Source organism: Hydra vulgaris, chromosome 07 (genome assembly GCF_038396675.1).
Source record: "Hydra vulgaris chromosome 07, alternate assembly HydraT2T_AEP".
Classification (NCBI taxonomy): Eukaryota; Metazoa; Cnidaria; class Hydrozoa; order Anthoathecata; family Hydridae; genus Hydra; species Hydra vulgaris.
Genome location: NC_088926.1, coordinates 12,015,284 through 12,038,557, shown reverse-complemented (window position 1 = coordinate 12,038,557; position 23,274 = coordinate 12,015,284). Strand labels below are relative to the sequence as shown.

General features: G+C 28.2%; 1 protein-coding gene across 1 annotated transcript in view; it reads left to right on the top strand.

The window, feature by feature from the left end:
- The window catches only part of LOC100199282 (RNA cytidine acetyltransferase), an 83,285-nt gene that overhangs the window by 21,749 nt on the left and 38,262 nt on the right, over positions 1–23,274 (top strand). The window contains exons 8-15 of the mRNA XM_065801063.1: positions 2,269–2,402; positions 2,506–2,599; positions 7,408–7,506; positions 7,608–7,744; positions 9,096–9,359; positions 17,639–17,735; positions 18,230–18,346; positions 18,533–18,709. Of these exons, the coding sequence (XP_065657135.1) occupies positions 2,269–2,402; positions 2,506–2,599; positions 7,408–7,506; positions 7,608–7,744; positions 9,096–9,359; positions 17,639–17,735; positions 18,230–18,346; positions 18,533–18,709 (1,119 nt within the window). The remainder of the gene's footprint in view (positions 1–2,268; positions 2,403–2,505; positions 2,600–7,407; positions 7,507–7,607; positions 7,745–9,095; positions 9,360–17,638; positions 17,736–18,229; positions 18,347–18,532; positions 18,710–23,274) is intronic.

Sequence of the window (23,274 nt, the reverse complement as noted above, 5' to 3'; positions counted from 1 at the left end):
GTATGTATGTATTGTAATATTTGTGTGTATATATATGTATTAATGTATGTATGTATGTATGTATGGTATGTATGTACACTCAGCAAAATTTCCGTAGTTCCACTTACAATTTGTACTTATAAATGAATTCTCGAAGTATTGAAACCAACCTCCAACTGTTATCCAAATATTGAAGCCAACCTCCAACCATATCCCATTGTCGTAATGTTTTTTCTCTTTCTTTTTTCTACAAATACTATAATGGCCGCTGCTCTAAAGAGCTAGCGTCTCTTGTGCCATCTACTAAAATTCATTCTTGTGTTACTCGTCATTCAGTTAAGTCACATTTTTTTTCTGTGACTAAGTGCACCAAAAACTCTTATTTGTCTAGTTTTTTCCTCGAACATCAGTTCTTTGGAATTCTCTTGCTTCATCTTGCTTTCCTGGTTCATATAATTCGCAATCTTTTAAGTCGTCTTTCAATTGTTATCTTACTCTACAATCTTCATTTTTTCTCTTCCAATAACTTCCAACAAGATGTTAAAAAAAAAAATTGCAATTATTTTGTTTTTTACAGGAACTATTAGGAATAAATAAATATGCAAATAATATTTTAATAAAAAATAATTATTAATTTATTTCGTAAAAGAATAAAAGTTAGAAATGTTTTGAAAAAACATGCGAAACTTCTATAGTTCCATCAAAAGTAAACCCTTATAATTTTTGTTTTAAATAATCATTTTTTAAATACTTTAGTTTTTAATGATGTGTACTACCACCTTTTACACTAAATAATTCGAAGATTTGGTTTTCCATACTTTTTAAAAGATTTTCCAAACAAACCTTTGAAATACCACTCCATGCTTATTGGATAGAAGTTTTAAGTTCTTGTATTGTATTATACTGTCGAGAATTTCCATATATAGTTCATGCCAATATTCACCTTAAATTTTCTGGAACAACTGTTTTACAGTTTGTGCCATGTGAATCGCTGCATTATCTTGTTGGATAATTCAATTCTCAGTAGATAAACCTTCACTAAACTTGATTAAAACATCCTCTGAAAACTTTTCGTAATTTCTTGTATTCTTTTTTGTTGTAATTAAACATTGGAACTTTGCCGTAGAAACAAAATGCAATCCACACCATTACTTCTATGTTACAACTGATAGCAGTACTATCTTTTTTTTTCAAATCATGCCAATAATACTTAAAACCATCAGATCCGTCTAAGTTAAATTTTTTTCATCGGAAAAAGTAACATTTTTTCATTCTGCGTCCCATGTCATGTGGTCCTTGGCAAACTCAAATCTTGCACTTTTATATTTTTTAGTCAATGGTGGTTTTATGATCGTTTTTTTCCACTAAAACTGTCCTGACTTTTACAAGTTCTTAGACACATCTTGTGATCACAGGTTATTCCAGTTCAGTCCTTATTTATCTTGCTGTTCGTACTCCGAATGATGCCAAATGCATAATGGAAGAATGTTGCCTTCTGGTTATTTTTTTTATTTTCGCCCTTTTGATGATTTTTGTTGCAATTGTCACCTAAGTTTCTAAAGTTATTCACTGCATGATGAGACCTGTTGATTTTCTTTGCAATTTGTCGAATGGACAAACCTTTATCTTTATAAGCAACAATTTTTGCTTTTTCTTCCTCATTTAAAACCACGTGGTATTGTAATAATTACATAGCAAATGTTAATTAAAAATACACAAAACTTTTATATAGAACAAATCAACTCAAAATCTTGTTCAAACTTCAATCAACTTATAGTAAATGTTTAAAACAAACTGATGTGGAACTATGGAAATTTTTCATGTATATTACTGGATTTTAAAAACACTCTAGAAAATTTAGTTTCAATTGTTTCAGAAACACATATAACTGTCATAAACACATTTGCTTGCAATAGGGCTAATAAATATAATTTTTGTGGTTAATTTTATAAATAACTTCCGCAATTTAATTTTATAAATAGCTTCAGTAATTTAGTTTTATAAATAACATCAGTAAAATCTGCAATAACTACATGGAACTATGGAAATTTTGCTGAGTATATGTATGTATGTATGTATGTATGTATGCATGTGTGTATGCATATGTGTGTGTGTACCAGTATATATAATATGTTATTACAAAACACTATTTCCACCCATCAAAAGAGACTTGTAACAACATATTTTATGTACTTGTACATATATACACTCACATACATACACCTCATGATTGTGAGGTTCAAACTTCTTACTTAAGCGATATAATTGTTTATATTTTTGAATCTATAGGCTAAGTCTGTGTTAAAGTTTATTGAAGTAATATCTGAAAAAACGTTACGAAGTACAGTTACTTTAACAGCTGCTCGTGGCAGAGGAAAGTCAGCTGCTATTGGATTAGCTCTGGCTTCAGCGGTTACATTTGGGTAATTAGTTTTATATAGATAAACTTATTAAGTTAATTAAACATTTATATTTTTTTATATAGTTTTATATAGTAATATAATATTGTTTTTTTTTTTTTTTCAGCTATTCCAATATATTTGTTACTTCTCCAAGTCCTGAAAATTTAAAAACATTATTTGAGTTTATATTTAAAGGTTTTGATGCACTTAATTACCAGGTAAACTTGTTAAACACTGCTTTATAAAATTTTGTAACAAATTTTTGACAATTATTTTTAAAAATAAATGTGTACAATTAACATGTGTAAATGACAAATATTAAATGTTTGTTTGTTTAACATCTATATATGATGTTTATGTTTAGTAGAAAGGACAATCATGTCTATTGTGCTAATCATAAACAATATATTTATATAAATATACATTTATTTTTATTTTATAATTTAATATCATAATATTATAGGTAATATATTTTTCCATTTTAACAGATCTTGTTAAGATTCTCTTCCATCTTAATTTTATCTTTTCAATTCTCGTGATTTTATGCAGAAGTTTTTGATTTTTGGAACCATTATTATAAAGTATTATAATTTAAAGTTTAATGTTATGTTATTTAATGGTACTAGCAGAAAGCAACCCGTAATATGGGTTACGATCGGTCTGTACGTTTTTAGTTACTGACAAAAAATAATAACACTTCATCATGCCTTAAATTGACGAAAGATTAAAGCTAAATTCTTGTTATATTTTTTACAACATGAACTTTAATTAATAAGATTAATATGAAGTGAACGTAAATTATTTATGAGTTATTAATTTTTTGGTATCCCCTTGATACATGTTTCTTTAAAAAAGGAAATTGTCTTTAAAACGATAAATGCACACAACTAAATAAATTTATTATAAATAACTAGGCAATTGAGTACAAATACGTTTCAAACAAAAAAAAGTTGATTTACAATCAAACATGTGTATAACAAATTGTAAAAAATATGTAAACTTTGATCTTTTATATTGCATTAATGCGTCGTACGACAAACCTAAAATAAAAGTTGTAACAGATAAGTAGACATAAAAGAAAAACAAAACAAAACAACTGGAATACAATTTACCTGTTTTTCGGTAGCCTGTTGTCATACTTAAACTGCTGTCATGATGCAACTTGCCGGTGTTGTTTTACGACGTTATTTCACGTTGGCTTTTAGTAAACTTTAGTTAAATTTAAAAGACATAACAATAGATTTAAAATATTTTAATTAAAAAGCAAAAAAACAAATGCTTCAAAGAGCCAAACTAAAAACATTTAAGATAAAAAATCATATATATATAAATAAATTGCATTTATATAGCTAAATAGTCTTGGCTTATGGTAAATTTTAAAAGCACTGTTTTCAATAAACTAAACTACCAATTAATTATTTTTAACAAATAGAATGTAGCATCATATTATGATGACTGGGTAGTGAATCAGTTTAACTATATTTAAGTTTAATTGGTGAAAAACATGTAAACTTTCAATTAAAAAAGACAAAAACAAACCAAATATACAACAATATATTATAAAAAGAAATTACAAATTAAAAAAAAATTACAAAATTAAAAAAAATAAAAATAAGTCACCGAAGAAAAAACGGCAACAAAAAAGTTATAAATATCTTCACCGATAGAAGACATTTACAACCTTTTGGTTGCTGTTTTTTCTTCGGTGTCTCCCAACACCCGGTATGGATGAGCCCTCCAATTGAAGGATGGCTCATCCATACCCCCATTACTTTGCCACTTATTGAAGGACCTCTCTGAGAGAGGCCCTGGGTGTTGGGAGCGATATCTTTGGTATTCCTCAAATGTTAATGACTCTAAAATTACAAATAGAAGGATATAATAAAATTTAAAAATATTTACAATTTTTTTTAATCAAAATATAAAGCATAACCTCACCATTTTCACAGGATGAAGAGGATGCTAAAAATAAATTAAAAAAAAGTAAATTAAAAAGAGTTAAACTTGTGAGAAATTGAAGAAAACAGTCTTTATACATAGGTATAAAGACTGTTTTCCAGCAACAATGTAAAACAAAGTTTGGTCAATATAAAGGGTCTGGTGTCCCCACAATGTTCAAAGGAAAAACGTCTGTAGTTCAGAAATGACTTTTCACTTTTTTTATTTAACTTTTTATTTTTGTCAAAATTATATTTCATGTGCCTCAAAACAAATTAAATAAGACAAATTAAATAAAACATAAATTTAACTATCAAGAATAAAAAAGCCAATAAAGACTAATTATTTTACTATTTACTCTCTCCTGGACAATTTCTAAAATGTGACAACTGACTTGGACTACTGAGTGTACAGATATAAATGCTTTATTTAACTATACTAATCACATAATTTATACTTAGTTTTTTTTCCAACTCTCCTAAAAGAAAAAAGAAAATAAAGCTTTAGTACTTGAAGTTTTAAAATTCCAGTTACAGTACAAATAAACAAATTCCTATTAACAATTATCTAATAGCAAAAACACTGACTTATTTCAGTCTTCAATTCTGTGCCTGAACAATAAAAGCACTTAAATGTATAGACGTTAAAATATCTACTTAACTTTTTAAAAATAAATTCACTAAACTAATGTAACTAATACCTTTATTAGCTCTCTCTTGATCAACTAAAGAAAATAAATTTTAATTAAACTAATTTGATGTAAAATAATAAGAAGCTGTCTTACTGAGAATTTTAAATTTCTTTTCTATTATTGACAATATAGTTTTAAGTATTACCTAAGCTCTTGGGCTTATTGTATAAAAATATAAAAACTTACTGTTTTACTTTTAGGCAACAACAATATTTTAAAAAACATTTTAATTACTTTATAAAAAAATAAAAATCCTTTTAAACATACTACCTCTCTCTTCATTGTTGTCAACTAAACAGAAAAACAAACAAACAACTGATAGTAAATTTTCCCTTTGGTAGTAGGTTATTAAATAGATTAAATAGATCAAAGATCTATAATCTGCTCTAACAGTCTACAACATTATCATTAAACTATAACTATTTTCTACAACCTGGTGTAATTTAACATAGATATATTTTTTCAAATGACAAAAAATATTAAAGTACATTATATAAACATAGAACAAATGTAGTGATAGTGGATTTAATCCAAAAATAGAAAGAATTTTTAGAAAAAAGCTTACTGCTTTTAAATCTACAAAAATTTCCAACTTAAATTTTTTTATCTACATTTATCTATAATAAAATATGAATTAATGAGTTACCATTATTTAAAGTTGATCCAGAAGCAACTAAAATAAATTATCAAATAAAAAGTTTATTTATATAATCTTGACGATAATGTTGAAATAAACAAAATTTATTGCTTGAAAAGTTAAGTAACAAATGTAATTCAAGTATATTAAAATAAATGTTACCTGTTGTGGCTGGTGCAACTGAAGTTATAACTAAATAAAAAATATTAAATAAAAAAGCTATTTTATCTATCTTATCTATTTTATCCTGATGACTTTAAATAAACAATATTTATTGATTCTTTTTAAAATAAATTAAAAGACATTACTATTTGTTGTAAAATAAAATAAGACATTACTATTTGCACCAACTGATGATGCTACCACACCTAAATGACAAAATTTATTAAAATATTTAAAACATATTCAATGCTTTAAAAGAATATTCAAAAGAAGTTTTAAAATCTACAAAATCTAAGTCCTTACTGAGTTATACCTGTCTGTCTAAAAATAAAAATTGAGATAAAATTATATACAATAAAATTGCTAATGCTACATCTTTACTCAAATAAAATCTAAATGATAAAACTTACTTAAGTCGCTGTCAGCTAGCCTGTCTAAAAAAAAATTTGTATTCTCATTAATCCTAATCTATAATCTATAAATAAACTTACTAATATAAACGATAAATAAACTCGAACTAATATAAACTATAAATAAACTACTATAAACTATATAAACTAATATAAACTATAAATAAACTAATATAACTATGTTACTACTATAAACTATAAGTAAACTACTATACACTATATACTTACTAAAAAGGCCTTCAGCTCCTTTTAACTGCTCTAAAAAATGAAAAATACTTGCTTAAATTGGTCTAAAAAGACTGAAGACAAAACTGAAACACTTTACTAAAAAAGAAACATTGTACTATAAAAAAAATTTTTACCAGTCATTTTAGTTTTAACTTCTTCTAAAAAAAAACAGAAAAATAAAAACAACGAACAACAAGCAAATTTTAGTTTTTAAACAATGAACAACATCAGTTCCTCTTGAAACTAAAAATTTATCAGCTCTAATCGGCTGGAAGACCTTGCTTGAAAGACCGCGTGGAGTAAAGAAACGCTTTTAGAAAAGCCAAGAAAGTTCTTTATTAAAAAAGAAAGTGAAATGACACTAACACTATTAAATTACAGTATTCATATTTAGAAGATAAATTACAGTATTCATGTTTAGATAGTACTAAAAAAACTATTTTACCAGACATTTTATTTCTAACTTCTAAAAAATGAAAACAGACTATAAAAATTAGAAAAATAAAAACAACCAACAACAAACAAAGGATTATTTAAATTTTCTATTCTAAACAATGAACAACATCAATTCTTTTCCAAAATAATAATATATCAGCTCTAACTTGCTTGCTTGCGAAAGACCGCATGGAATATATAACCGCGCATTCAAAAGTCTAGAAACTACTTAAACACTAAGAAATGGTGTATTTTACAGAATGCAGAACCGTAAGTAACAATACGAACAATAGGCGAAACATCAGGCGTAACTATGCGCACTATTCATTATCGTATTAATATTTAGATGTTAAATTATTAGTATATTCTAGTTTTAGCTGATTTTTTTGTATTATTTAACATGAGCATTAAACTGCAAAACAACTTTAGAAAAAGTCTTATAAGATTTGAATACCAAAAAAAAAAAAAAAGTTTTTTGCTAACAATAAATATAAATTTTTATATAAATATGTTTTTTTACCATAGGAACATCTAGATTACGAAATAATTCAGTCAACAAATCCAGATTTCAATAAAGCTGTAGTTCGTGTAAATATATTTCGAGAGCATAGGCAAACTATTCAAGTATGATTTGTTATTTCTTTTGTTATTCAAGTTTATTTATAGTAGACTGTTTTATATTGAATGTAAGTATTACTTGTTTAATTATTTAAAGTTTTATTTAGTATATTTCACCTACTGATCACCATAAACTTGGTCAAGCTGAACTGCTTGCCATTGATGAGGCAGCAGCTATTCCTCTACCATATGTTAAACAATTGATTGGGCCTTACTTAGTATTTATGTCTTCAACCATAAATGGGTAATTTATTTTAAAAATTTGTCTGTTGAAATAAGAGAAATATAATTTTTTTATTAAGTTATATATTCTTGCACACTTGAATATTTGCACTTCTTGAATATTTTTCATGGTTTGCACTTCTTGAATATTTTTCATGCTTAGAGTTTAAGGCTCAAATAGCTAAGATGTGTATTTATTAAGTTTAGTGGAATATATTAACATTATTATAAAAATAATTTTTTAGAATTGCTTACTTCTGCTTTTTTTTTTTTAATAAAATTTTATCGGCAATTTTTACCTTCCTCTCTTCTTCCCCTTGTCAACAAATTGTCAAACTTCCAACCTCCTCTCCCCCCAACCCCCACTCTTATAATAAGTATTATGTTAAAAATTGATTAAATCCCTCCCTCCCTGCCACCCTCTCTTCCCAAATAAAATGGAAAGAAAACATTCTTTTTTCAAGTAATTAAGTTTGTTAAAATTATTTTCTTGACCTCCCGTCCTCCTCCTTGTCAAAAAATTTAAGACCTTTTCCTCCCATATATTTTGTTGACATAATTAATGGACAGTCATCCATAACAAAATTTTTTATTAAAAAAAAGCAATATATCAACATTTAGTTTAACACAAAAAAAGCATCTAAACTATTATTTAAAATAACCTCTATTTCCTTTTTTTGTTACACAAAGCAATTACTATATTTCCTTTTTTTGCAATTACTATAATTACTTTTTCAGATTTAAAACTTTTAACAAGAACTTTTTTCTTTTTTTACTTTCAAAGTTCTTTCATCACTCAAATTTCTTCGGTTAAACTTTTCCAAAATCAATTCTTTATTTACACCACCTTATTCTTGTGAGTTGCTGTTGCAGATGTTAGAAAATCCATGTTGACAGATCAACATTAACTTTCCTGCACAACTTGCAGATGCTAGCTGTTGTTTTGAATGTTTTCAGAGTAATTTTAATGCAATTTCTTGAAATTTTAAATCTTGGTGCTATTTCTCTAGTACTGATCATGGAGCCATCTTTCATACCTATTATTTGCCCCTTTGTTGTGAACTGCTTTTCAATTTCTGTGTATCTTTACTTTTATACCTTAATAAAATATTCAAAAAGATTTTAAATGTGACTAAACTCGTTATCAATGGCAATTTTATGCTTTTATATGTTATTATATAATAAAATATTTAATTCATATTCTATAAGTACCATTTTTTCTATTTTTTTATTTTAAAATTATTTATTTTAAACATCATATATTTTAAATATCATATATTTTAAATATCATATATATATATATATATATATATATATATATATATATATATATATATATATATATATATATATTAATAGTACTTTAAATATAGTTATGAAGGTACTGGTAGATCTCTGTCATTAAAATTAATCGAACAGCTTCGTTCACAAAGTGCGCTAAATAAGAGTGCAGACACTGGAGTAGTTTCAAACAGTACACCTGCTGGTCGTGTTTTACAAGAACTTTCTTTAAATGAATCCATTAGGTATGCCAACAATGACCCTGTTGAAAAATGGTTAAATGGTTTACTTTGTCTTGATGCTAGCATTGTTCCAAGAATTAACTCTGGTTGCCCACTTCCAAAAGATTGTGATTTGTATCCTTTTCTACATATTTGTTAAATATTTATTATCTTTAATATTATTATTCTTTAATATCTTGGTTTAAATTTGTTCTGTGAGTTTTTTTTTTTTTTTTTTTTAAATATAATACAGTTTTTATTTTTTTGGTGTAGATTTTTATGGTGTGTATGGCAATAATGCCCATGCCAAATATGGATAAAAAGGTTTTTTTATCCATATTTGAATTTATTTTTATCCATATTCAAATTTTTAAACCACTCCAATATATATATATATATATATATATATATATATATATATATATATATATATATATATATATATATATATATATATATATATATATATATATATATATATATATACAGGGCCTACCCAAGAGGGAACAACCGGGGCAAGCTGCCCCTGGCGCAGTAAGAAACTCTTTTTTAGCGGTCTTCATAACTTTATAAAATATCTTTACCATTTAAAAACTTAGGCGCACAACATTTTTAGTCATTGAATTTAATGGATATTTCAGGTTGTGTTTGTACACAAAGACCTTAGGTCTCAAGAAAAAGTTTATTTTTTAATTTTTAGTCCATTTCAAAATCATTGCTTTTTAAAAAACTTTTTTTAATATATTATATATTTATTTACTCTTTTAGTCCATTTAAAAAATATTGTTTTTAAAAAGGTTTTTTTTACGCTAAACTAAAGTTTCTTTTGAGAAGTTTTTTTTAACAATTTCTTTTATTTACATAAAGTAAAAATTTTTTTGCGTTGTTCGTTTTAATTACATTTTTAAATAATTTCGATTAATGACGCTGAACTCAAGTTTGTTTTGCGCGGCCAATAAATAAACCGACAAGAAAGTAAGTTTAATAAAAATGTTGTAGTCAGTAGACTTTAATGATGAACTTAAAAACTTACATTATAAAGAGTTTATATTTCCAGAAGCAAAAACAAAGTTTTGCACTGTTAATTTGAATATTTTTTTATTAAAAATGTTAAAAAACTGTCAGGTTCTCAGAGAAAAAAATTAGCCAAGGACTCTGAAACAGCCCATAAAGCTGTTTTAAGTAAAGTGCTAAAACTGAAACGTTCTTTTCCTTCTCCAAGTTCTTTACAACCTTGTGAATCAAACATTCTGTGCGATGAAAACTCCTTAAAAATATCTAGTGAGACCTCCACTCTAACCAAGAGGAAGGTGTGAGTAACCCTCTGTTGTGTAGTTCAATTCCTTCAGCTAGTTTTCCCTCATGTTCATCAAACTCATCCTTGGACATTTGTAGCCGAAAATCTCAGAAAGCATCAAAGAAAAACAAAGAACCTGAATGTAATTTAAAGCTTATAATAGTTGAAACAAATGATAGTTTTACAATTACAACAGATTCTTCTCACAAAAGTGACACTTGTAGATTCTTATCTAATTAGGTGTCCACTTGGCCAGAACAGCTGGCTGTAAAAGAGGGAGACTGCATCATCAAAATGAACTCAATACTTTTCCTGATGAGCATTAAAGAATATACTAAAACCAAAAAACGCTATTTCTTAAATGAATTTTGATACAGGGTAGCAAGAAATGATGAACAGGTAAAAGGAGATGGCTTATATACTCTCCAGAAACTGAGTCAGCTTGTTACCTTCCTTGTCATCTGTTTAACCCAACTCCAAAATCATATTTCCGGAAAAAAGAAAGTTTCAACAACTGGAAAAATCTCATTTCAGTTGTTCTGAGAAATGGATCAAAGTAACAATCAGGATAAAAAATAAACAAGCTGTCGATCAAGGTCTTATCCAACAAATTAACAATGAAACAGAGCGGTGCACAAGCATTTCTGTTTAAGAAAATAATGTTGATGATTATGTACTTGGCAGACAATATTGCATTCCGTGGAGGCTCTTAAAAGCTGTACACCAAAAATAATATGAACTTCCTTGGCCTTATCCGATTACTTGGTCAATTTTGATCCAATTTTGATAGAGCATTTACAGCGAATTTAAGATGGAAAAAGATGTTCACAAATGCTAAGTTTCAATATTTAAAATGAGGTCATTGACCATTTTGCTTCACATGTAAAAGAAGCTATTGTGAACAAGGTAAAGTGTCAAAAGTATTTTTAGTTAATATGGATTGCACTCCAGACCTTATTTATAAAGGCCAAACTTCTTTAACCATCCGCTATGTTCATAAAGAAAATGTGTCAACAGTCTTTGTCCAAGAAAGCTTTACTGGATATGAAGTGTGTGAAGAGTGGACTGATAAAGCTCATTCTAACCTTCTAATTGAAGAAATAAACTATTGTAGGCTAGACCTAAACAACTGTAGAGGTTAAGGCTATGACAACAGGTCTAATATGGTTACAATTCGAGAAGGTGTTTAAGCTTGAGTTTCAGGAGAATATCCACAAACCTTATTTACACCCTGTGGTTGCCACAGCCTGAATGTAGTTATATCAGATTAGATTAAATCATTTGGTGAAGTCTATATTGCTGTTTGGAGTTTTCAAAGAATCTATACAACTTTTTCTGCATCAATCAAGCATTGGCCACATCCTTTGCACAAAAGAGTCTTGCAAAAATGATGTTTTTTTATCCCTAATAAATACAATTAAATCATTTTTAAAAGACAGAATGAACAAGTTCTCCAAATAAGAGTCAAAGTGGGGATTCCTATTTGACCTGAAAAAACTACCACCAAAGAACAAATTTAAAGAGGATTATAAAATGTTACAAGAACACCTGACTGAAAATATTTCAGATATAAATAGGAAAGAACTGTTCAAAGAAAATTCTACACGATAGTTTGATAGCTACTGTTTCTGACAAATGTTGTGAGCAGAAACAGAAGGCGACCAACGAAACACTATTACCATTAGAAGCACTCAGTATATTCCAACAGAAAAGACCTTTTTACTAATCTGAGGATAGTACTACGCGTTAGGGTGTCCCAAAAAAAAAATTACTTCTCCAGCTTTTCCCATTCTCTAAGGTCTAAATGGGCTAAAAATACCACACAAAAGTTTTTTGTTCCAGTAAATATGATATCTGTAAAATTGATATCTGTAAAAAAAAATCATGTATTTTAGAAATTCTCTTGAAAATATACATTTCCAGTTTAAAAAATTAAATATTTTTGAGTTGTTACTTTGTCAGGTCCTTCTTCAGCTTCTTTCTGTTTTCTCTGGCGACCAGCATGAGGTTCTGTTCCATGTTGCTTGACCTGTAGTCTCCAGTAAAGTCCTGGATTAGTCGGATATTCATTGACACATTTAATCGACTTCAAAAACCTTTTAAATATATCAAATATCTGACTGGCATCTCCGCTGATCCACTTCTTCACCTCTCCAACAGGGATCTCAGATACCTTGAACAAGATCCAGATGCCACTGTCTTTACCATCTTCTTCTCTTCCTCATTCATCACCTGGGCTACCTTCTCAGTCCTCCTCAGGGTCAGCAGGTATAGAGCATCTGCCATAAACCTTTAGAATAAGTTATTATTAAATATGTAAGAAAAACTTAAAAATGTACTTTCCCCTTAATACAAAAATTATTGATAATATACTATAACTGTACCTGGCTTCATAGCAGGCTCCAGGTTGATAAAAATGAAATCCTGGCACATCTTCTCCCAAATAAAAGACAACTAGTCACAAAGTTTCTTGTAGTCCCCCCTGTTAAATGTCTCAACGGTCAGTGCCCTCTTGCCAAACTCCAGGGCCTCCCTTGCAATGTTGTACAAGGATGATCCGACCTGTAGCTCATTCCAATCAAACCTAATGATCTCCTCCATCTTGTTCACCTCTTCCTTGATGTGTTACCAGATTTTCTGCAGTCTTACGTAGAGTGCTCTCCTTGACCCCTTAACTAACTCCAACATGTGTAACTCTATGTGTCACCTGCGTAGAAACCAGAGTAAAGGAATGTTGAGGATGTTTGTGAGGATGGTAATGGCCCCAACAAATTTTCCAGTTTTGGAAGCAGTGGTGTCACATCATATGGCGAAGATCTGATCAACAATATTGTAATATTCTAGGAGATTTAAGATCACATCTGCCTAGTCAATTCCCTTGGAGCTTTCAGCTTGAACTACTCCAAGGAAAATGTCATTTGTGTCATCAATATCAGGAGATGTAACACTGTTTGCAATCCTTTCAACAGTAACAGTAATGTTCAGGTTCTCCTCCATCTCTTTGATCTGTTTGCCGTCAAAGTGCAGAATGAGCCTCTTTCCCTTCAAGGTTTCCATTATATCTTGTCTTATCTGGTCTCCTAGTAATTAAAATAACTTTATCACCTATTTAATTTAATCTTTATCTATCCTAGTTTTACTTGATCCTCATTATTTTCAATAATTTTATATTCTACTATTTTTTCTTACCTAGATCTTTAATCTTCTTGAATCTCTTTTGATGAACAAAGCTTTGGGAGATTGGCATATCCACACAAAAAAATAACAATAAAAAAATTTAAAAAAGTTAAAAAATTAAATTAAAAATTGGCGCATCCTCAAGATTCACGCCTGCTTTATTGCAGATTGCTGCAATGATTGCGGTTTAAGGTTGAATCTCAACCCTGTACCAAGCAGATACTTCAGAAGTACAATCCACTAGATCCTTAGAACTTATACTTATCATTATCTACATAAACAGTTATGATATTTCTAATCTAATTGAATTCAGTTTGATTAAGTTTACTCAAAGTTAGTACAAACAACTTTACATTTTATTACAATCTTTTATTTACCTTGTCTTTTACTGTAGAATCAGAGTTTTGGAGTAATTCATCGACAGAATCTTCATCTGTGGAAATTACAGCTTCTGACTTGGATGCAGAAGAATCAGCATCAGATTCGAAGAAAGCCTCAAGTTCACTTAGTACTAGTTCCCTTGTTTTTTGTCCTTTTTTCACTTCCGTAATCTTCATATTCTTCATTCTCTGCCACCAATCCTGTTTGTTTTTAGCAGATTTTTCAAATTTTTTGTCTTCCTCTGTTGTAATATACATTTTTCTATCTTCTTTTTGATCTAAAAAAATTGAATGTCCTCTGCCTTGGCCTTCTGAGAACCAAGTTGATCTGATTGGATTTTCTCAATTTCCCCCACATATATGTCAAGGAGTTTGCTGCTCTCCTTAATGAACTTTTCCTGTATCTTAGTGAATCTACCAATGCTCGAATCCCAGTTTATATCTCTCAGACGGATTAGTTTGCAATACTTAATGTGGAGCTTCAGAATCTTATCCCTGATTATATAATTACATAATAGAAGTTTATTAATTACATAAATATTGGTTATTTTTTATTTATATTGGTATTTAATTATTTTTTGTTTGTTTTTTGATTTACTTATTTGTTTATTTACATAATTAAAAATTACTTTATTTTTTACCTGACAGCAGCTCCAGAAATGAGGAGTTCTCCAAAACCAGCCTTGTTCCACACATCCATTACAAGAGAAGTAACACATTTATGGTTGGGATCTTTACAGGATCCACCCTTGCAGATAAGATCTTTGCCTGGAAAACTTTGAGGGCAAGCTGCAACAAGTTTCGTAGATTTAAACTTTAAAGCCTTGGGAGATTTGATAAAAACTGTACATATCTGAGCACTTTTCAGATGCTGGGGAGCTGGTTGATAGGATGCTTTAGAAGAAACAGTAGCCTTCTGGGATTAGTCTGTATCTTTTATCTCTTTTCTCCTTTATTCTTGCCTTTCTTACAATGACGGTCCATTTTAGAAATTACTATTAAATATTAAATTATATAACATACTTTAATTTATCTATTCATTCAATCATTCATTAAACAATTATATTATTCATTAAATCTTTTGTTAATTTTTAGCTATGTGTAAAATGCATTATGTAGCATGACAGCGAAAGTAAACATGTAGTACGTATCTCAAAAATGTGTGATATGATCAAATACCGCATAATTAAGTTTACCTTTTTAATTGACCACAGACAACTTAAATTGGCATTTTATCATACTAATAATAGTATTGTTAAACTAGGGGATCATCACTAAGTTTATTAAAAACAAAATATAACATCAAAAAAATTTCATTACAAATTTATCAAATATTAACAAAATGGACATTTATTTTCAAAAAATCTTTTAAATTTTACAGATATCACTTTTTGACGACTGTTTTTTGTTTTTCGTTTATTTTTAGCCTCAGGGACATCAGAGAATGGGAAAAACTTGAGAGGTATCCTGGAAAAAAAAAAGTGTGTTTCTGGGACACCCTACTACGCATGTTGCTGACATTTTCAATAACAGAGGCCAACAGTGAAAGTAGTTTCAGCATGTTGAAGTTAATTAAAATCTACCTACGTATTTTGATGATGCAAAAAAAATTGACGTTGTTTGAATGTATTTATCTTTATGATAGATTCTGATGTAAAACTTTTTCCAAAAAACTACAGTTAGTATGTCATCGAAAATTATGGGTTTTTAAATGGTTTTTCATAAAGAGTAATTTTTTTATCATTAAGTTAATAATTTGATCATTATTTGAACATAAAATTTTGTTGTCACTATTTTATTTGTACACATTAAAGTTTTGTTTCTGTTTATTTGCATTAATAGTTAAGTTTACTATGTTCATCTATTAACTTACCATGATCAATATATTTTTTTTTGATTGCACTGACTAAGATCAATATGTTTTTATTTAAAGAGGGTTGAAAAAGAACTAAATAGTTTAAAAATTAGGTAATAAAAGTTAATAAAATTGGCTAATAATAATTGTCCCACACTTAATACATTCTACTATAATTGGTATTACGTGTTATTCTTTTCAAAGCTAAATTGCCGACTGATGCCGACTCTGAAAGGAAATGCCGAGTTTTTAGAGTTTATTTCATAGTAATAATAGGCGGCTATTACTGTAAGGAGGGGAGCGCTGCAACTACATTTACCCTGGGCGCCACCAACCCCAGGAATAACTCTGCATATATATATATTATATATATATTATATATATATATATATATTATATATATATATATATATATATATATATATATATATATATATATATATATATTTAAAGTTTACTTTTCCTGGTATTTTGATTAAATATTTGTCCAAAATTTTTTCTTTTTTTTTACTGTTTTTCTGGACTTTTTGTTTCTAATATTTAAAGGCTTCTATGAAGTATAGTATCACAGTAGATTTTCTCTTTTTGATGGGATTGAAGGACTTGCATAAAAACTTTTTGGGCTAACTTTACATTTATATAAATAAAAATATATAAAAATTCCTTTGTTTTTTTTTGAATCAGCTGAAGAATATGCTTTGTAAAATTAAGTGTTTAAAAAAAGTATGTTTCAAGTATTTTTTTTATAGTTCATTATAAAATAAAATTGTTGATGTGACTGTATTAAAGAGTACTTCATTGGCTAAAAGTTTGCTTAGAAATACTTTGTATCTGTCAAACAAAATTAATTTTTTTTTTTCCAAATCTAAGTGTTTATATAAAAACTGCCAATGTAAATGAAGTTTTAAATTGTTTGATAATTATATTTTATTGTGCATAAAAGAGAAAAGTTTGCGTTTTTGACATTACAAAATGTAAAAATTGCTTTTGAAACCAAGTATCATGTAAACTTATATTGTATTTTCACCTTATGCAAGTCTCTTATTTAATTATTTAATTAACAAAAACTGTAAGTTGTCCGTCAATCGTTATTTTGCTCTACAATCTTCATCTTTTCTCTTTCAGTAACTTCCAACTTTAATTAGTGGCTGCTTGCAGCCTTGTTGGAAGCTCAAATGTTTAAAAAAAAAATTTCTTTAATTTTTTTTTATCAAGGAAATTAGTTACTTTATTTAGTAAAAAATGTTATTTAAGTATATAAAAAATATTATTTAAGTATATTGATTTCTTTCCTGACAACTAAATTGATAACCAACTTCCTGATAACCAACTGATAACAACTTCTTGACAACAACTTCCTGATAACCAACCAAACCTATACCACCAACCTGATAACCAACCAACTTCCTGATAACCAACTTTCCTGACAACTTTTTTCTTAATGACTTTCTTTTCATAAATGTTTGATTTTTCCACCTTTCAGGTTTCAGATTCAAAAAATATAACTTATTAATTTCTTTTTATTTTTTTTAATTTTAAAAATATACTTTTTTTTATTATATTAAGATTTATGTATGTATTTATGTATGTATGTATGTATGTATGTATGTATGTATGCATGTATGTATGTGTGTATATTAATGCGTATATAACATATAATACATGTGAAAAATATACATATACATTTGACCTGACAAGTTATAAGATATTTTATTAATCGAGATACTCTTTTTTCCTACCACAAAGCTTCTGAAGTCTTCCTACAGCGAATTATGTCCCTCTATGTTGCATCACATTACAAGGTATTTCAATTCTAGTTTTTACAGGATAAGTTTAAATTAGTTATTTTTATTTTCTTTCTTTTAAATTTTTTTTTTTCATATATAAGTAATTAAAAAAAAGTAAATTAATAGTTTCATAAAGTTATAATAAAATTTTTATTTATCAACTAATTTCCAATTTATTCAGATGGCAATGTAAAATTTTTGATTTGTAAAGAATAAAGCTTTAATATCATCTTATGTAGGTTTTTATGAATAAAAAGAAACTTTGTGTTGACAGTTTTTTATATTTGCAAGTATTTGAACATCATCATCATCATTGTTTTAATGTACTTGTATCAATAAAAATTTTGGCCTTGTTAACAATCTTTGCTCTTCGCAATCTAATCTAAAGCCGATAATTCTAGCTTTTCTTTTTCCAAAGGAAAAGGAAAATAAAGATGCATAAAATTTATTGTTGAATAATTTTTCATAAAAATGTCAAGTATGGTTTAATATAACAATATTGTGTTTAGAACACCCCTAATGACTTGCAACTGATTTCTGATGCTCCAGCACATAATTTGTTTTGTTTATTGGGTCCAGTAGACCCTGAACAAGCCTCTCTTCCAGAAGTTTTATGTGTTGTTCAGGTAATTTTGAAAATTCTAGTTTTAACTGTTATGGTCAGCATGTTTTTAAACTTCAAAAGTTAAGAAGTAACATTAATTAACATGAGTAACATAATATTAAGTAACATGAATAACATAATTCTAAATTTGTGTATTATAGTGTATTATTTGGTGCATATTTAAATAAAATTAGTGTTTTTCTTAAAGGTCTGTTTAGAAGGAGAAATATCAAAAGATTCCATACACAATAGCCTTTCAAGAGGCAAGCGAGCTAGTGGAGATCTTATACCATGGACTATAAGCCAGCAGTTTAATGACAATGAGTTTGGTAGTTTGTCTGGAGGAAGAGTAGTTAGAATTGCAACTCATCCAGAATTTCAAAATGTAATAATTTTTGATTTTAATTTTGGTAAATATTGAAGTATATATATAGAGAGAGAGACCTTGGCAGGTGTAAATGAATGCGAGAGCTGATAAAAGCTCTCCTAAAACAAACATAGCGAGCCATGCAAGCCGCTTTCAGTTTTTGCACCAGCTATTTTTCTATTCATAAAAAAATTTGCTTATTGAATACAAAATTTGATTTTAAACTTGTTGCAAGCATAATCTTGTAATGTTTATGTTACAAGAGGATATAAATAACTAGCGTTGTTTGTTGCGCTTAGAAAGAATTCTTTAGATCATTTTCTTCGGGTCTTCACTCAAGCTATCCAGTTATTTATGAAAAACTTATTTTATAAAAAATTTGATAAAGAACTATAAAAGTTTTTACAAAAATGTTTTATATTTTCTTACTGGAATGTAAAAGCAGGAAGATTCTACAATAAAAGTGTTTAGATAATTATAATTTTTTTACGCAGAACACTTAATTGTGCATTTTTTTATTTTGCTCAAATTGAGACAAATTTATATAATTCATTATAATTAATGTATTAAATATATAATTCATTTCATAAAATAAAAGTTATTATTCAAAAATTTGGTGTGTAACAATTTTATTTTATATATTATTATTATATATATATATATATATATATATATATATATATATATATATATATATATATATATATATATATATATATATATATATATATATATATATATATATATATAAGTTGAGCAAAAAAAAGAGGCAGTTAACATTCAAAATTTTCAAATTTTTAAACATTCAAAAAGAATGTTTTTCAAGTTTATTTTTTAAAATATTAAAATAGTAAGACATAGCATTGACTTACAAAAAGATTTATAACAGAATATTATCTATTTATTATTTTATAATGGCATTTTTATAAGAAACTGATTATTTAAGAAACCAATGAGTGAGTTCTAACAAATTTAAGAAACCAATGAGTGAGCTCTAACAAATTAAAAACTTTTGGTGCTCTTTTTTATTTTTTGAAATATTGGTGCCTTTTAAACAGCATTGTAGTTTATTATACAATTATTAGTTTATTTTTAAAACAACTTTGCGCTTTTTTACAGTTATGATGCTATACTTTTATAAACAAGTTTGCGAACTTGACCATATTTTACATGTTTGCAAACTTTGACCGTTTTTTTTGGCAGTGCTGAGAAATTTTAGGGGGAAAAAATCTCTCAGCACTACCAAAAAAAACAGTGGCTGTTACGCAAAAAAAAAAAAAATAAGCAATTGTATTTTGTAAGCAAAAAAAGTCAAGCTAAAACTTGAAACTGATTTTTTTTTTTTTTTTTAATAGGAAAAAATTACTTTGGCAAGAGTCGTAAATTGCTCCCGTAAACCACTTTAAGGGAGTGTGAGCCACGCTTCTTGAATGAGATATTTCTATATCTCACTCAAGGAGCGTTAAGTTCCAGATATTTATACTTTCAGAATCTCGGGTTTTTTTTGCATCTCGGTTCTCGGTCCATACAAAACAATATTTTTCCAAAACAAAATCTCGTACGAGACCAAGATAAAACCGAGATTTTTTCAAAAATGTAAAAGCTATGAAGATAAACTGAAGTTTTCCGAAAAATTTGTGTTTTAAAATTTTTTATTATTATTATATTAATGAACCATAAGTTTTCTACATTAATCAAATTAATATTGACTCTTAAAAAAACTTTTCAAAAGACTTAAGTCATTCAAAGTTGCAGCTGTCATTCTCTCCCTTTTCTTACTATGGTGGTTGCTTGAAATTTTGTTCACATCGAATCGATGTTGGCTTGATTAATTTCAACGCATTTTTTAACATGCATAATTTTTCTAATTTGAATCCAGTTATAACGTAGTTGTTAAATTCATCAGCAGTCAGATCGTTAGGATCAGTGACTTGGATTTGTTGTCGGGCATTGGATTCTCTTTTCTTTCTAGATGGGTCTTTCAGCTTTGGAACAAAGTTTGAAGTTGTTCGACGTTTTAAGGAAGTGAAAAGATGTAACTTAAAAGTATTGGGATTCTGCTTGGCTGTCTGATGAGCTTCAGATGCAATTTCCACAACATCACTGCCATTATTACTGGATGGAGTGAAAAATGTTTAAGCCAGAGTCTTTTTGCTTCTTCAATAATTTTTGCTAATGCTTGTCTAATAATCAGGCCAATCATGTCCAAATGATTTAGGAGTTTTTTTTATAGCTGGGATCATGTCTTTGAAAGTTTTCAACATTTTCAATGCACTGTTCCATCGAGTTCTGACATCAAGAACCAGCAATTTGAATTTGATTCCAAAAGGTTGAGCATTTTCTCTAAGCTCTTCGACTAATTTAAGTTAGTATTTGAATTTTTTTTACAGTAGTTTGAACATCTTCGAGAATTTTAGAACTAGGCAATGCAGGATCGTACTCAAATGATTCCTCATCTTCCATGTTTTCTTTATCAGAATTTGCTTCAGCTTTATTTTCATCTTCATGAAAATAAAGCTGAAGCAAATTCTGTAGTTTTAGTACTAGTGTCACACAAAGAAGGATTCCATGATCATAGCAAATGTGATGAAGTCGTTGTGAGAGACAGCCGAATTTAGTGTAAATACTTTCCCCATGCATAGTTTAACCAATGTAATCTCGGTCAGGATCAATGCTGAAGGTCATTAATTGATAATTTTGCAACCTCAAAAGGGTTTTAGCATCACATTCTTTTCCCATTTTGATCATACCAAGATTTTGATTGTAATTGTTGGGTCCAAAAATATGGATGTTCATAACTTTAATTTGTTTAAATGTTGCCTCATCACTCACATAGGAAAACTTTCCTCCATTGGATTTTATCAGCAATATTTCCTTCATCACTTTGTCTCTCGCATATGCTGATGAGCTATAAATTGTCTGACGAACTCTCTCGACGTTTTTGGGAGCTTCAACCTTTTTTGTAATTTTCAATCAGCTTTTGCACCAATGGATTCGCAACTTGGTTGAAACTAAGTCCGATATTAAACGCTAGCTTAGCAACAATTTCATCAGTCAATGTTGTAGTTTCACATTTAAAACGAGTCAATCATTTTTGAGCGAGATTGATGATGCGTTGATTTTTTGGATTTGCCAGCGGAAGGAACATGGCGATATTGATGAAACTTCCATAAATGAGCGTGAGTTTGTTTTGTATTTGTTTTTGTAGTCTGTTCATTTGATAAATTTTTCCTTCGCACAGTTAGGACACAATGTGCATTCAAGGTGAAACTTGTCATTTTTCAAAACTAGACAGTTTTGCCATTTCAAATAAGTTCCTCTCACAGTTTTTTTGCATTTCAATGTTTGAATCTGTTCAATTTTAAAAATCTTTAATGTTGCAGTTGCTATACCCAATATCATAAATTCACATGTTCGCTGCCAAGCTATTTTAAAATATGCTTCATTTCTTTGCCGAGCCATAAGGTCTGCAATCATTAATTTTTGCCGAGGCTGTTTTGTGCAGTTTTATTCTCATTGCCAAGGCTATATATCAACATTTCAATAAATGAAATATTTTTAATCTAAAATAATTCTGTTGTGTTTTTTATTCTGAATATAGCTGACAAAAAATAAGCACTACAAGTATACTCGTACTTTGGCAATGGAGAAGGAATTTTTTTTTTCAGTGCCGAAGTACGAGTTTGCTCATAACACTGTAATGAGTATAAATCATTGCAGTGACTAGTAATGTAGCTTATTTGATGGATTATTATTATAATTAGTGTTTCAATTTTTTTGCACGTTCACATGCACATTGGCATTTATCATGAGTAAAAAAGGTAATTTATATTTTGTTTTCTTAATTCTAAATTGTTGTGTTTTTTATACTAGAAGCTAAATTATATTTGATAACTATATTATACTACATGTTGTTAATAATGTGAAGAAAAATTTGAAGTACACAATAAAATGTTTTTTAATATATTAAAAAACATTTTAGTGTGCACTTCGATTTTTTACACAGTATACTAATTAATGTGTTTTATAGATAAGTAATTTTTTTTTAATAAACAGATAATTTATAAATATATCTATCTCATATTAGCTCAACACAGATATTCCACAATTGAATTAGCACATATGATTATGGAAGATTGTGAGGATAGTGAAGATGATAATATTGAAGATTCATTTTTCACTTATACTACTATGCCTTCGAGCTTGACTGCATCAGAATCAGGTTCTGAAGATAATAACACTGAAGAAAGTGATGGCAATCAGTTAACAGACGTTCATCTAGCAGCCACTGCAGAAGATTTTTTAATGCCGTCGAAAAGAGCTAGAACAACAGGTAGTCTTGCTTATAGACAAAATCAAAACAAGGCTCAACAAGTAGATCTTATAAGCAATATTTTGCCTGACGAAACAACTTCTGAAACAAATCCATCTAGAAATTTAAAGCAATGGAAAGATGAGTCGAATATTGTAAAACAAATTCAATTTACTGCCGATCCTGGTTTGAAAATAAATATCGAGAGCAAGAAACCATTAGATTTCTTTAGACTGTTTGTTACAGAAGAGCTTATAAATACTATGGTAGT